The sequence below is a fragment of the Pungitius pungitius genome, chromosome 1 (assembly GCF_949316345.1).
Source record: "Pungitius pungitius chromosome 1, fPunPun2.1, whole genome shotgun sequence".
NCBI lineage: Eukaryota > Metazoa > Chordata > Actinopteri > Perciformes > Gasterosteidae > Pungitius > Pungitius pungitius.
Genome location: NC_084900.1, coordinates 29,900,376 through 29,914,071, shown reverse-complemented (window position 1 = coordinate 29,914,071; position 13,696 = coordinate 29,900,376). Strand labels below are relative to the sequence as shown.

The 13,696-nt window shown below is 46.1% G+C and overlaps 1 protein-coding gene across 4 annotated transcripts in view; it reads left to right on the top strand.

Moving 5' to 3' along the window:
• Positions 1-13,696, top strand: part of arhgef25a (Rho guanine nucleotide exchange factor (GEF) 25a) — a 33,456-nt gene that overhangs the window by 18,322 nt on the left and 1,438 nt on the right. For all 4 annotated transcript variants that reach the window (XM_062564571.1, XM_062564570.1, XM_062564576.1 and 1 more), the window contains 14 exons: positions 2,787-3,088; positions 3,579-3,689; positions 6,482-6,606; positions 7,171-7,237; positions 7,841-7,944; positions 8,118-8,187; positions 10,645-10,734; positions 11,108-11,200; positions 11,599-11,649; positions 11,741-11,818; positions 11,924-12,115; positions 12,352-12,532; positions 12,725-12,954; positions 13,068-13,175. In XM_062564571.1, the coding sequence (XP_062420555.1) occupies positions 2,787-3,088; positions 3,579-3,689; positions 6,482-6,606; positions 7,171-7,237; positions 7,841-7,944; positions 8,118-8,187; positions 10,645-10,734; positions 11,108-11,200; positions 11,599-11,649; positions 11,741-11,818; positions 11,924-12,115; positions 12,352-12,532; positions 12,725-12,954; positions 13,068-13,175 (1,802 nt within the window). The remainder of the gene's footprint in view (positions 1-2,786; positions 3,089-3,578; positions 3,690-6,481; positions 6,607-7,170; positions 7,238-7,840; positions 7,945-8,117; positions 8,188-10,644; positions 10,735-11,107; positions 11,201-11,598; positions 11,650-11,740; positions 11,819-11,923; positions 12,116-12,351; positions 12,533-12,724; positions 12,955-13,067; positions 13,176-13,696) is intronic.

Here is a 13,696-nt window from a genome sequence, read left to right as displayed (position 1 = left end):
TAAAATGTACCTTTTATTCAATCAAATCAAAACCAAACCATTGAACTTCATGTGAATGCGGCATCTAATGTCGTCGTCCCCATAACTGCCAGTCTGAAGTTACTCTGCAGCAGAAACTCACTCGGCTCTAAAGTCACATGGTACAGCAACTTTTGGGGGGGCGAGCCTCCCGCCCCGGCCTGCGCCCAGCCTTCCAGACTGTGAGTGGGCGGCTGGTGGAAGCCCAGCATTAAGTGATCACAACAGATCAGGTCTGCTCGATGCCGCCCAGCGACCCTGCGCCTCAAACTGTTAATTATTGCGAGCACATAAACATCCGCCAAAATCATCCCGGGTGATCTTTTCTTAGCACCGTCATTATGGGCACCATCCGCATCAGCAAGGCACCGGGAGAGTAAGAAGGACTTCTCTTCAATCTTTTTTTTCCCAATTTCCTCTGCGTAGGTGTATGATGGCATCAACTTCTCATCTTGCAAAACGTGTAGGGAGAGAGCGGCGGCATGTTGCTCGTCATCTCCCGTTGCGTTTTGCAGTTTCCGTGGAAGTAAAAAGCTGTTAATGATGTCCCTGTAGTGGCCTACGGTTTCACACAGAGATTAAGCTCTCCGGGGTCAACAGGGAAACCAACCCAATATGCAGCGGGGGAACTGCAGCGTTGCCATGGTGACAGATTTTTCCATGTAATGATCTTCATTATAAAACCGGTAAATTATGTACACTCTGCTCGGTGTAAATCTGTACATTTGACAGAGCCACTGTGTCATCCTGACGTCAAGCCACAAATCATGCAGCTGCACTGCTGTCTCCACTCACTTTTAATTGCTTCCAGGCTCAGAGAGGGTGTCGCTCCTTTTTTTTTTTCTCTGTTGTTGTGATAAGCTATCTCAGCCGATGTCTGCCGCTGGTTAGATACCGTGTTGTTGCGGCTGTGCCTCTGCACTGTGACCCCTGAACCCTGCCTGACCGAACCTGAGCATGAAACAACAGTGGAAAACACAAACCTCCAGGCCTGTTCTTTGTTAGAGGTCGGAGGAGCCGAGGTTGGGGCTAACGCATGTATCACACTAAATTCCACATTCTCTCTAAGCAGAGTTATGATTACACAACATGTGTATCCTCGGGCCTCCACAGCGCTTAGCCTGGTACTCAGCCATGGTCCCCACACCAGCATTATTAGGCAGTAGCAGCATTATAAAAGCCACAATAGCTGCTGCTGTGGACAACAAAGCAGGAAACCTGGCTGTTTGTTTCTTCTGGGAAAGGGTCATGTGATGAATCAGGGAAAAACATGTTGTGACTGCTAAGACCCAATCAAGTAGCCAACATGGGTGTTGACATCATTGTTTCCAAACATACGTAATTATGTGGCGGTCCACTCGAAAACCCAATCCATGAGCTTTAAACCTTATTCGGCATCGGGGAGACACTTCTCAACGAGTCAGACTGATGATCTTCATGAAAGTCGTCTTACTGTCGGTGGATCCATCCACTTAGTTCCCTTCCGGGGTTTAGTCGCCTCACTTCTTTCGATCCCCTCTCTTCGTTCTGCCAGACTCAAATCTCCCTTTCCCCCTCCACCCCCCCTCCCCGGGCCGACATGCAGTGGGGGGTGGGCAAGGAAAGGGAAATTGGCCACCCTGGGATCAGACAAACACACACAGTGTAGTGTTTTTTTTTGTGACACAATGCCTGTAAAATGTATGTTGAGAGGAGGCAGAAGAAATGCTGTCTACGTAGCTTTTTTTTTGCTGGGTACAGAGACAATTTAGCTAAATATGTGTGGAATGGCATTGTCTTGTCATGAGCATGAGTTATTTTGGTCTGAGGTTAGCCATCTCTCAAACATTTGGCTGAGGTTAGTGCACTGGAGAATCGGGGAAATATTTGACACAGCTCAGTTTCATTGGAGAGTACAGTGGCTGCTACGGCCTTTGAAGTCAATGTTACTTCTGCAGTCTTGCTTCGAGTCTTACTGCTGAGTTTTGTGATAAGATGTTCTTCTGTGGCTCACACAAGGAACACTGGAATGAGGTCAGTGTTTTCTTCTGACAAATGCGCGACACGTGTGTTAACTTAACACAGGCTTTTGGAAAAGTGCAATTTCTAGAAAACCGAAAGTCATTTAGCTAGAGGAAAACGCACAGCTTAGAGGACGCGCTATCTGAGGATCTGGTAAGGGCGATTGGGTCGGGTTGGATGAGGCAGGATGGAATTCTCCCAAATGAGGATCTTCCCTTGTACAAAGGCTCAAAGTGGATGTCCGGCCCCAGCTTGCCCCTGCAGCTCACTTCCCATGTCCTCCTGACATCTCTCTGTAGCAGTCTTTTTTTTTTTTACTACTACCATTCTGACCTCATCCGTCTGTCTTGGGTCAGAATGTGTGTTGGTCATGTGATTGGATGCACAGCTTGAACATTGTGCGTGACATAACAGTGCATATTTTTTGGTTGCTGCTCACAGCTGCACATCTGTGTTTGAAGAGAAAGGCTATTTTTATATCCTCTGCCATATCTTTTTCTCCCCCGTGTTGTCTCCTCTCACTGAGCAGCGCAGCTGTTTCCATTTAATACTCAGTCAATAGTTCTATTGCCGAAAACAAAATGCTGTTTTTGCACATGTATTAAATGATTAGTTGACTGATGAGGTCTGAACGGAGAGAGTCAGTACTCTCCCACTTTGAATCAATAAATTCCTCTGCTGCATATCGTTTCTCTTACCACTTTCAGACGCTCATTGTTTCACCAATAACCTTCTGCTCCATTTCTCTCCCTGACTCTTGCCTCCAGACTCCTACTCAGCAGCAGGCAGTGAGGGCAGCATCTCCACCTCGGTGGCGTCACTACCCCCACAGGCATCAGGCAGCTCGGCTCCGAGCTCCCCGGGCTCCAGGCGCTCTGTGAGCACGCTGAAGAAGTGGCTCACCAACCCCGTCCGCAAACTCAGCGTCGGGGCCAAAGCGGAGCGCGAGGTCCGCAAGCTGGAAGGGAAGCCTCCGCCTCCCCCGTCCCACAGCCACAGCCAGGATCTGGGCAGCCCCCCGAGACTTGATGAGACTTTCATCATCCTGCCTGTCACTCACAGAGAACTAGTGAGTGGTGAAATGCTGTGACAAAGGATGCATCTGTTTTTTCTTGGTCACATGAATGAGTCAAACAAGGTCCTGCGTGCCGGCTTTGTGCTTCCAGTTGTCTTTCGCATGTTTGTGATGAACCACCTCATAAGTAAACTCCAATACCGTCTCATCACAAAGCCTTTGAAATAGACACGCAAAGCCTTGGTCTTGTATAAATACGAGCTAAAGGCAATATCTTGACGGTGTCATGTTTACAGCAGGTAGCTCAGGACCGCTGGTGAAGACGCGGGTTTGATGTAGAGCTGATCCACGAGGGACTAAGCATGATGGCAGGTGGCCATGCTGTTAGATAAACAGAAGCACTGCAGGCTTATCCCTCAGAAACTCACGGCGCCATGTGCTATGATTCATGTGCTCACGGACAGTTTGCATCATGCTGATATTGTGTTATTCTGACAGTGTGGACGTGTGTGTGCGTGTGTGTGTGTGTGTGCGTGTGTTCCAGGAGTGGAAAGATGGCCTGGCAAGCCCAGAAGACCTGTCCCCGGCTACACTGCAGTCCCCCAGCTACATTACTGACTCGCTGGTTGGCTGCACGTCACTGCCGAACCACCAGGTCTGTCGCCATCTAAACCTGGCCCATGTGTCACAATTTAAATTGATATTTTTTGTCATATAACACCTAGCAGAGCAGATGTTACTGGCTTTAACACAACTTGAAAACTCGAAAAGACAACATTCAAATCATGTAGTAGTAAACCAACTTTCAATTCATTTTAGCAGAAAATGTATTGACAAGCAATAGCAGTAATGTTCTTAGTGAGGTCCCAGCCTGGCGGGGAGGTGACATTATTGCTGGTTGACACCATTGCCTCCCAGACAGTATTGAAATGACCAACTCTGCTGCCGCAAGCGTAGATCAGCTATCAGGCAAAAAAACCTCAAGCGTCTTAGTGAATATAAGGCCGCCCAGACTAGATTAATGTACCAGAGGGCTTGAATGCAACCAATGTAACACATGACTCACACTATGTTACGAAAGAACACCCTGGGAGATAAATAGCATATAGCACACATCAGCAGATGTGATCAAAGATGACGGCGCTGCTGTGAGCCGACAAAGAGCGCAGTGAGTGCACATGCGCCTGCAGTTCTCTATCAACGCTCACTTGGAGTCAGTGGCTCGCCTTAAGTCGAGTGATCAGAGGATCCCTTTCGAGTTGGACGCATGGTAGAAACTAGGACTCACTGGAGCAGCAGTAATATAGCAGGAATCACTGAACCCTTAATAATATACACTTAAACAATAATGACATCCGACTATTTGTGCACTGACGCTTGTGGGTGAATCAACAGGAAACCATGACAATCCTAGTTTCAGTCACAAACAACACATTGAAAGGCATTGATGTGGTTACATCAGGGACACGAGGTTAGCGCTTGGTGCTTAGGGAGAGAGGTGAGAGACAGATTGAGAGATTAAATTGTATAGGGCAGTTATCTCTGAGCTACGGTTACTGTCTTTGAACTTCACCTTCACAGTGTTTTATGGTGTTTCTTCTCTTCTCTTCTACACTCTAACGTCCACAATCATTGTTTTTGATGAGATGTTTTGTTGGTCCATGGATTGGTCCAATTGCAGATAACAATTGTTCTTAAATTGCTCGCCGTGAAGGCCGTGAAGGAGAGTTTGTAAAGCGTGTCATCTCGCCCCTACAAATACAAATGGAGTTATTATGAGATGTCTTCAAAGCCCAATCCTTAGTCAGTAACAACGAGGCAAAATGTTTGCAGTTTTCAGCACTAGAGACTATTTAACTGTTTTCCTCTGTGTAATGGTGGGCTTTTTGCATCTGCTCCACCCCCCCCCCGCCCCCACCTGTGCAAAAAAAAGGAAAATTGCTGACGCCACTGTTTAAAATGAACACCAGCTTCGAGCATCAGCAATTTTTGATGGGTGTGTTGAAAAACATCTGATGTGGAAGCTCATAATATCCCCTTAATTCTGCGGATTTGCCTTTATTTTACCCGTTCCAACAGTAAGTGGTTAAAGTCTATGAAGTAGCGATGGAATTAGTTATAGATGCTAAATACATACAATGTATCAGAGGGATACAGCGTCTAATTCTTTCCTTTGGGATTTGCCACAGTGCATCTGGAGGAGATTAGGGAGCCGGGGAGAGCGAGCTGGAACCCTCCTCACGGGGCAGCGAGGGCCTTTGTGGAGCCTCTCTGTCTCTCCCCACCCCGCTGCCTCGCTCCTTAGCTCTGCTGGGCGCTTTGTTCTTTTTCTTTCTGTCACACGTCACTTTGACAGACCTGAAAGATCACAAGTGGTAGACACCAGCTGGTTTATCGTGGAGATGACAGGTGAACAAATTGAACTAGGCCAGAGGGGAAACAGAGAAAGTTCCATAGTTTTTTTTTCCACATGCTTTCATCTATCTGATCAATAGCCACCTGCCAGAGGATTAGCTGCAAGTCTATGTGTGTATTTAAGGTGGGGAGGTTCTCCTTGTACAGGACAATTGGACATGTGGATTTAGGTGAGGACAGACGGTTGCTCCCATAAGTTTACACAGTGACTAGCCTAAAAAGAAACCACTGAGCAGCACAGCTAAAAATAGAAGGAAGGACTTTCGTAAGCATACACTGTGACAGAGGGACGCCTTGGAATCATTGTAGGACCATGTATGGCAGAAGTGTGCTCATTGTGCAAGAGATATAGGTCACACAAACATGTTGGTTTGGAGCATCTATTGAAGAAGGAAGGATTTTAGTCTTTGCAGGCTTTGTTCCAATGTGCAGGACTGTATTTGCACCAGGACCCCCACAGGAAATCATATCAATTCCAGGAAGAAGCATGAATAGAAGGTCATGTATATAACCCAGGAACACAATCAAGTCAATCAGAAGAACCTTAGGTTTATTGTGCATGCCTTTCTTTTGGCTCTAGTAGATGCAGAAAATAGAAACAAAGATTTGAGTGTAACAATTTTACATATTGGTTTTAATCCTCAGCTGGCAAAATAGAAAATATGTAACAATCCACACGTATATCAGAAATATACCTTCCTCACTCATCTTCCTCTAAAGCCAAAACTCCACCCAGAACCTTCATCACCGATAGTTTTGGAGCCTTTTGCTCCTTCGACAGTTTGTGTCCTTCTCTCCATCAACCTGTGGCTGACGTCCACGCACCATTAACCGTGACAATCTGAATCTGATCTTCTTATCCTTCAATCTCTATTCCTCGTGCTCTTTCTGGTCACCTCGGCAACCTGCATCATTATAATCTCTCTCTGACTCTTTATCTCCCCGGGGCTTTCTTTTTTCCTGGCATGATCCTGATTACCGCCAAAAGACCTGTGATAAACAGTCTCTCTGTCTGTCTGTCTGTGTCCTCAGGACACTCAGTCCACCAGTGTTTTGCCAGATGACAGCAGCTCTGTCTTGATGGACGACACCTCCAGCCAATGGTCAGCTGCGGCTGACACTGAAGAGGAGAGGAGGAGTGCCTTAGAGAAAAGCATGTATGTTTATTTTATCAATCAAGAACCAAATTATTACAAGTTTATTACAAAATTCATCTCCCCTGATAATCCTTATGGAAGCACAATGCTGCCTGGGTGCGGAGGTTCAGTCGTATCAAGTTGCTATTTTCCAGAGAAAATTACATGAAAGAAACATATTTGTTGTATTTATAAATGTATTCTGTATTTTGCATCACGGAGAAAGAAATGTTGATAATCTTAACTGGTGGTTCACTTTCTACAGTAGTTCTCTATGGAGCATTAAACCACATCTGATGTTCTTAATCGGCTGCAATCACTTGACCCAGGTTCCACCCTTGGGTCATCTGACGACAACTGAGTTGTATCCATGGAAACAGAGCAAACTTTGTTACCTGATAAACACCCTGGGATGTTGTTTAACAACCTTGAAACTATTAGTCAATGGGGATTGAGTTGAAAACTCAACTTTTCCCCTCTAAAAAGCAGCATATTTTTAAATGTCAATGTCCTGCCCTCATTAGAAAAAGTGGTACCGAGATTGGAGCCTAATTAACACTAACGGGCCTTTTTGTATTTTTACAGGTACGTACTGAAGGAGCTTATAGAGACAGAGAAGCACTATGTGGTGGACTTAGGGCTCATAGTGGAGGTAAACTTCAACGTCTGCCTGCTAACAACACACATTCTGCCCTGACAGAGAAGAGGCAATTTACTGTGCGTCCCAAAACCTACACTAGCATACCATTGAATACGTAACAAAGGTTGAGCATGTCCCAAAGCTTAGCATGTAAAATGCAGTATGCAAAAATATGAATATGTCATACTGCATCCAGTTGCATGTTGCATATGCAATCCTGCACGCTTTTTCGACCTTCTGACCCAGCAAGTATACATGCAGGAGGGTCAAAGTTTAAGGAGCAATGTTATGACAACAGTCAAACCCAATTGAATGCACATCTCATGCAACAGTACATACTGTAAGGGCAGCTGCTTGTGTGTACTGAGAGTAAAAAAAACAAAAGAACCTTGTGATCTGGAGATCTGGAATGAGTTTGGATTAGCTATTAGAGTGTAATAATTAGACTATTATGTTGTTTTGTGTCTTAGAAGAATAGTTCATTAAAAAAAACTTTGTTGCTTCTGTTTGAATGTTATGATGTGTCATAACAGCCTAGCTCTATTTACTGGTGTTCTAGAGCCAAGTGTTGGTTTTTGTTGGTATAAACAGACAGTTCTGTTGTTTCCATTGCAGGGCTACATGTCCACAATGCACTCCAAAGGTATACCGGAGGACATGAAGGGAAAAGACAAGATTGTTTTTGGGAACATTCACCAGATATTTGACTGGCATAAAGAGTAAGTTGCTGGTTTTGTTTCTGAGAATAAGCTACGTTTGATGTGAAAAATGTGTGTTTGTATTGTGTTTTTAGCCCGAGTGGAGGACAAAGAAACAATGGGTCAGGAGACAAATCTGATCTTCCGTTTTGGGGATGACTGTAAGCGTGTTTTTGTATGTTTTCTATCTGCAGCTACTTTTTTGGAGAGGTGGAGAAGTGTATAGCAGAGCCTGAGAGGCTGGCTCAGCTCTTCATTAAACATGTGAGTATGTATACACACACACACACACGCACGCACACACATGTCAGTGGAAGTGTTTGCGCCTGCCTCCCTGTGCTGTTTGGCATCAGGGTAAATAGAGCTAAGAAAACATGCAGAGCTCCTGTTTATCTTACATCGTACCTCTCTCCGTCTCTCTCAATTAACAGCCAGCGTCTCTTCTTCTGCTTCCCTGCTACCGATACGTCTCAGTCCAGGCTGTGTTTTTACAACGGCGCACACGGCAACCAGTCACATACACACAAACGACACACGGGCAAATTTTCAGTCGGGGCTGGACTAATCAGGAACCAGCAAGGAAAAAACAGCTAGAAAAGACAACACAAAGAAGATGAGGAATAACAAAACCTCAGCTTTTGCTCTTTGATGTGATGGCTGTTTTACAGCCCCGAAGGAAAATGATGCATGCTTTGAAACGGCATCGTTAACCACAATGTTCTTCAAATTGAACAGAGAGCAAACTGGGAGAGGGTCACACAGCTTTTACAGGGGCAAATTAGATTAATGTCTATTGTCTATTGGCTAAGTGGTGGCACATGCAGAGTGAGCAGAGATGAAGGGGAACCTTACCAACTCGTCTTTGTTTCTTGTCTGAAGATAATTTTAATAAAAGACTGTCTCTTACATTAACTGTCTCGCTACATTAACGCTTTCTGTCTGAAGCTCTTTAAACATTTCACTAAGAATCAGCCTACTGAATAATTAACTTTAAAAAGCATGGAGGGGAATGAACAAACTTCTAAAAATAGTGTCCAAATTGGAAAACAAGCAGACAAACAGGCAGCAATGGCAATGGTCTCTAGGTTACAGGGCCATGCAGCGTGTTGCTCTGGGTTACAGGGCCATGCAGCATGTTGCTCTGGGTTACAGGGCCATGCAGCATGTTGCTCTAGGTTACAGGGCCATGCAGCATGTTGCTCTAGGTTACAGGGCCATGCAGCATGTTGCTCTGGGTTACAGGTCCATGCAGCATGTTGCTCTAGGTTACAGGGCCATGCAGCATGTTGCTCTGGGTTACAGGGCCATGCAGCATGTTGCTCTGGGTTACAGGGCCATGCAGCATGTTGCTCTAGGTTACAGGGCCATGCAGCATGTTGCTCTAGGTTACAGGGCCATGCAGCATGTTGCTCTGGGTTACAGGTCCATGCAGCATGTTGCTCTAGGATACAGGGCCATGCAGCATGTTGCTCTGGGTTACAGGGCCATGCAGCATGTTGCTCTGGGTTACAGGGCCATGCAGCATGTTGCTCTAGGTTACAGGGCCATGCAGCATGTTGCTCTGGGTTACAGGGCCATGCAGCATGTTGCTTTGGGTTACAGGGCCATGCAGCATGTTGCTCTAGGTTACAGAGCCTGCAGTGTGTTGCTCTGGGTTACAGGGCCATGCAGCATGTTGCTCTAGGTTACAGAGCCTGCAGTGTGTTGCTCTGGGTTACAGGGCCATGCAGCATGTTGCTCTAGGTTACAGGGCCTGCAGTGTGTTGCTCTAGGTTACAGGGCCATGCAGCATGTTGCTCTAGGTTACAGGGCCTGCAGTGTGTTGCTCTAGGTTACAGGGCCATGCAGCATGTTGCTCTAGGTTACAGAGCCTGCAGTGTGTTGCTCTGGGTTACAGGGCCATGCAGCATGTTGCTCTAGGTTACAGGGCCATGCAGCATGTTGCTCTAGGTTACAGGGCCATGCAGCATGTTGCTCTGGGTTACAGGGCATGCAGTGTGTTGCTCTAGGTTACAGGGCCATGCAGCATGTTGCTCTAGGTTACAGGGCCTGCAGTGTGTTGCTCTAGGTTACAGGGCCATGCAGCATGCTGCTCTAGGTTACAGAGCCTGCAGTGTGTTGCTCTGGGTTACAGGGCCATGCAGCATGTTGCCCTTAGGTTACAGGGCCATGCAGCATGTTGCTCTAGGTTACAGAGCCTGCAGTGTGTTGCTCTAAGTTACAGGGCCATGCAGCGTGTCCCTCTAGGTTACAGGGCCATGCTGCATGTTGCTCTGGGTTACAGGGCCATGCAGCATGTTGCTCTAGGTTACAGAGCCTGCAGTGTGTTGCTCTAGGTTACAGGGCCATGCAGCGTGTCCCTCTAGGTTACAGGGCCATATATATCGGCCGGCTCTGAAGAGCTCAGATTACATAGACGGTAACCTGGGTGAATTATATATAACCTGGTGTTCATCTACGTGTAACTTCATTCATAGTCATCTGCGTTCCCATGCCAATTAGTCACAGAGGAGTAAGCGGTAGCCAGATGGGATGAGCTTTGAAGGCCTCACACTCCGATCATCATTGCTCTGCTCAGACATAGTTAATGTTTCAGCCCAAATTCAGTGCAATGTCCATTTATTTTCCTGACAAGAAAGAAAGTGTTTTTCACTTTGTGACTAATGTGTATCAAAGGTTCAACTAAATGGTTTTGCAATAACATGTTTGTTTGGCTTGTAGGAGAGGCGTCTGCATATGTATGTTGTGTACTGTCAGAACAAGCCCAAGTCGGAACATATCGTATCGGAATATATTGAGACTTACTTTGAGGTGAGTACCCCTTTTTTTTAAAGCAATCATTATTTAGTTTACTTCCTGTTTATAAATGTTGGACGTGAGTTTCTGTTGAACTACTTATTGATAGAGGATAAAAACTTGTATACCAGTTACAAAGCAGTCACCTCTCACTCAGGTCTGTGGTTAATAAGCCCATCAGGATGCATGGTGTTTATACAATGTATTATACATACATGCCATTTATTATTCAAATTGTAATTAGTTCCTTTTCATTGACAATCAACTCAACTACACACAGTGTAATCCTTGTGATATTCCGTCCAAAAGGCTTGCATCATTAGCTGCTGTGTGTTGTGTTGTGTCATGTTGACCGGTGTCGTGTCGCTGTGTCTGTCTCCGCCTTCAGGAGTTGCGCCAGCAGCTGGGTCACAGGCTGCAGCTCAATGACCTGCTGATCAAACCTGTGCAGAGGATCATGAAGTACCAGCTGCTGCTCAAGGTGAAAAACAGGGCACACACACACACACACACACACAGGCAGACTGGTGTTCTCTTTGCAGCTGTCTGACACACAGCAGGTTCAGTCACGGCATTGTGAATACATGCATGAACACTGGTCTGTACGAAAAACAAGCACATCTGTGCAGGCTACTTTCTAGCCGAAATGATATAATAAGATTACTACCATAGGATTCAAACAATATGTGAGAAGTCTTTGAAGGTGATCATAAAATGACATCCTTGGTATGACATTTGGCCAAAATACAAAACGTTGCCCCATGGCATTTAAATTAAAGATGGGTTGAACGCCCATTAACACTCCTCCAGATGTCCTCACCTTACTCTGAGCAGTAAAAACGGGATGCTGTGGTGAACATGCTGTGTTTATTTGAGCAGGACTTCCTGAAGTATTACACCAAAGCTGGGATGGACACAGAGGAGCTGGAGGTGGGTGTTCGGACTCAGAAATACGGTTTGAAGGGATGGTTTTTTTTTGTTTTGTTGATTTTTTGTAACAAACACATTGTCTTTTAAACAGAAAGCAGTAGAAGTGATGTGCTTTGTGCCAAAGCGTTGCAATGACATGATGAATGTGGGCAGACTACAAGGCTTCGAGGTATGTCTCAGGAATTGGGACCATCCTTGCACACTCTCCAGCCCGAGACGACCAAAGCGCTGCCACTTCCTTAGTTCATGGTGTTTGTCTTTGCCGTTGCACCAGGGGAAGATCACAGCCCAGGGCAAACTGCTCCAGCAAGACACCTTCACTGTGACCGAGCAGGACAGCGGCTTCTTGTCCCGAGCCAAGGAGAGGCGGATCTTCCTGTTCGAACAGCTGGTCATCTTCAGTGAGCCGATAGACAGGAAGAAGGGTTTCTCACTCCCCGGATACATCTTTAAGAACAGCATCAAGGTGGGCAGATCAGCCACACGGGAGGTATTGGCTAAATGGAATACCCGAGAATTTGAAAGTACATTCTACTCCCAGGTTCTGAGTTGCACACCACATTCACACTCACACACAGTTATTCTGAATTAGCCCACGTTGCATGATCCCAGCGCAGGGACCCTGTGGAGGCTCGCAGTTAAACGAGCGATCCCGGCTGGATGGACTCCTAATAAATGCAAATCACGTGGGATGTGTTCCAGGTGAGCTGTCTGGGGGTGGAGCCCAGTGCGGACGGTGACGACGCCCGCTTTGTGCTGACGGCGCGCAACCCCGACGCGAGTGTGGTGCGCTTCCTGTTGCAGGCCTCCTCCCCCGAGATCTGCAGGGCCTGGTTCAATGATGTGGTTCAGATCTTGGAAAGCCAGCGCAACTTCCTCAACGGTCCGTCCCGCATCACCCAGCACTGAACAAACATTTCATCAAATATTTATAGCACAGAATGACAGTTGTGAGCCGATTGAAGTGTTAAATAATGACTGTGGGTATCCAGCAGTGGAAGTTGATGTATAAATAGATAATAAGCTGCATTATAGTATCTTTGAATGAGAACTGTGTGTTCCATTTGTCTCTCAGCCTTACAGTCACCCATTGAGTACCAGCGACGAGAGAGCAAGTCGAATAGCCTGGGCCGCAGCATGAGGCCTCCTCTGTCCGCTGCCAGCGCCCTACGGCCGCACTCCTCCGCCTCCATTGACCGGCACAAGCTGCCCTCCCTCCACTCTCACAACACCTCCCTGCCCACACTCTACCTGCCCAGCCAAGGCCAGGGCCAAGTGGCCAGCGAGGCATTCTCCCCGCGGGAAGTAGGTTTCTTCTGGTTCTACACTGATAACGCACTCCTACACAGTATTTCTATTGAAGGCTTTTTTTAGCCACGGGACTGGTATGTGAGTGACCCGCGCGTTTTCCTCTGCAGCCATGCCACGCTGTTTCTCCGTCGCATGTCCAACTGGGATTCACCGATCAACCGAACGGTCCGGCTGTGTCAAACGGGCTGAACACACCTGCCACACAAATTGCACAGGTAGTGTACACGCTACACATGTTACAATGTGTACAATGTGACGTTCAAAATGGGATTTTAGTGATTTTTTTATAGCTGTTGTGAAAAGTAATTCTTTTAGACAGTGTTATTTAAGCCCTGGAAAATAATAACATCTAACAATCATTACAATGTGCTCATTACGGGTAATTGAAAGATGAAAGACTAAATGGTAACGATTCATTCAGACACATGCAGTGAAGGGATTTAAAGAATCTTAGGAGGAGTTATCTCTCCCCCTATTGGATGACAAGGGTATTGATCAAAAATAAATCTTAAGGAAATGAATAACATGGCGCTTGTTTTGAGTTAGTTGAATTCAAAGATTTGGCATTCTCACACAATTGTACAACATATGGAACTCACCATTTCAGGCCTTTTCCGTAAAGGGCAAAAGTGCCTTTTTTTTTACTGAACTCTGACACGGCTTCACTCTAAGAAACACAATACACATCAAGGTAAAACTCAGAAAAGGACCCCAAAACTAATGAAACATAATTAGT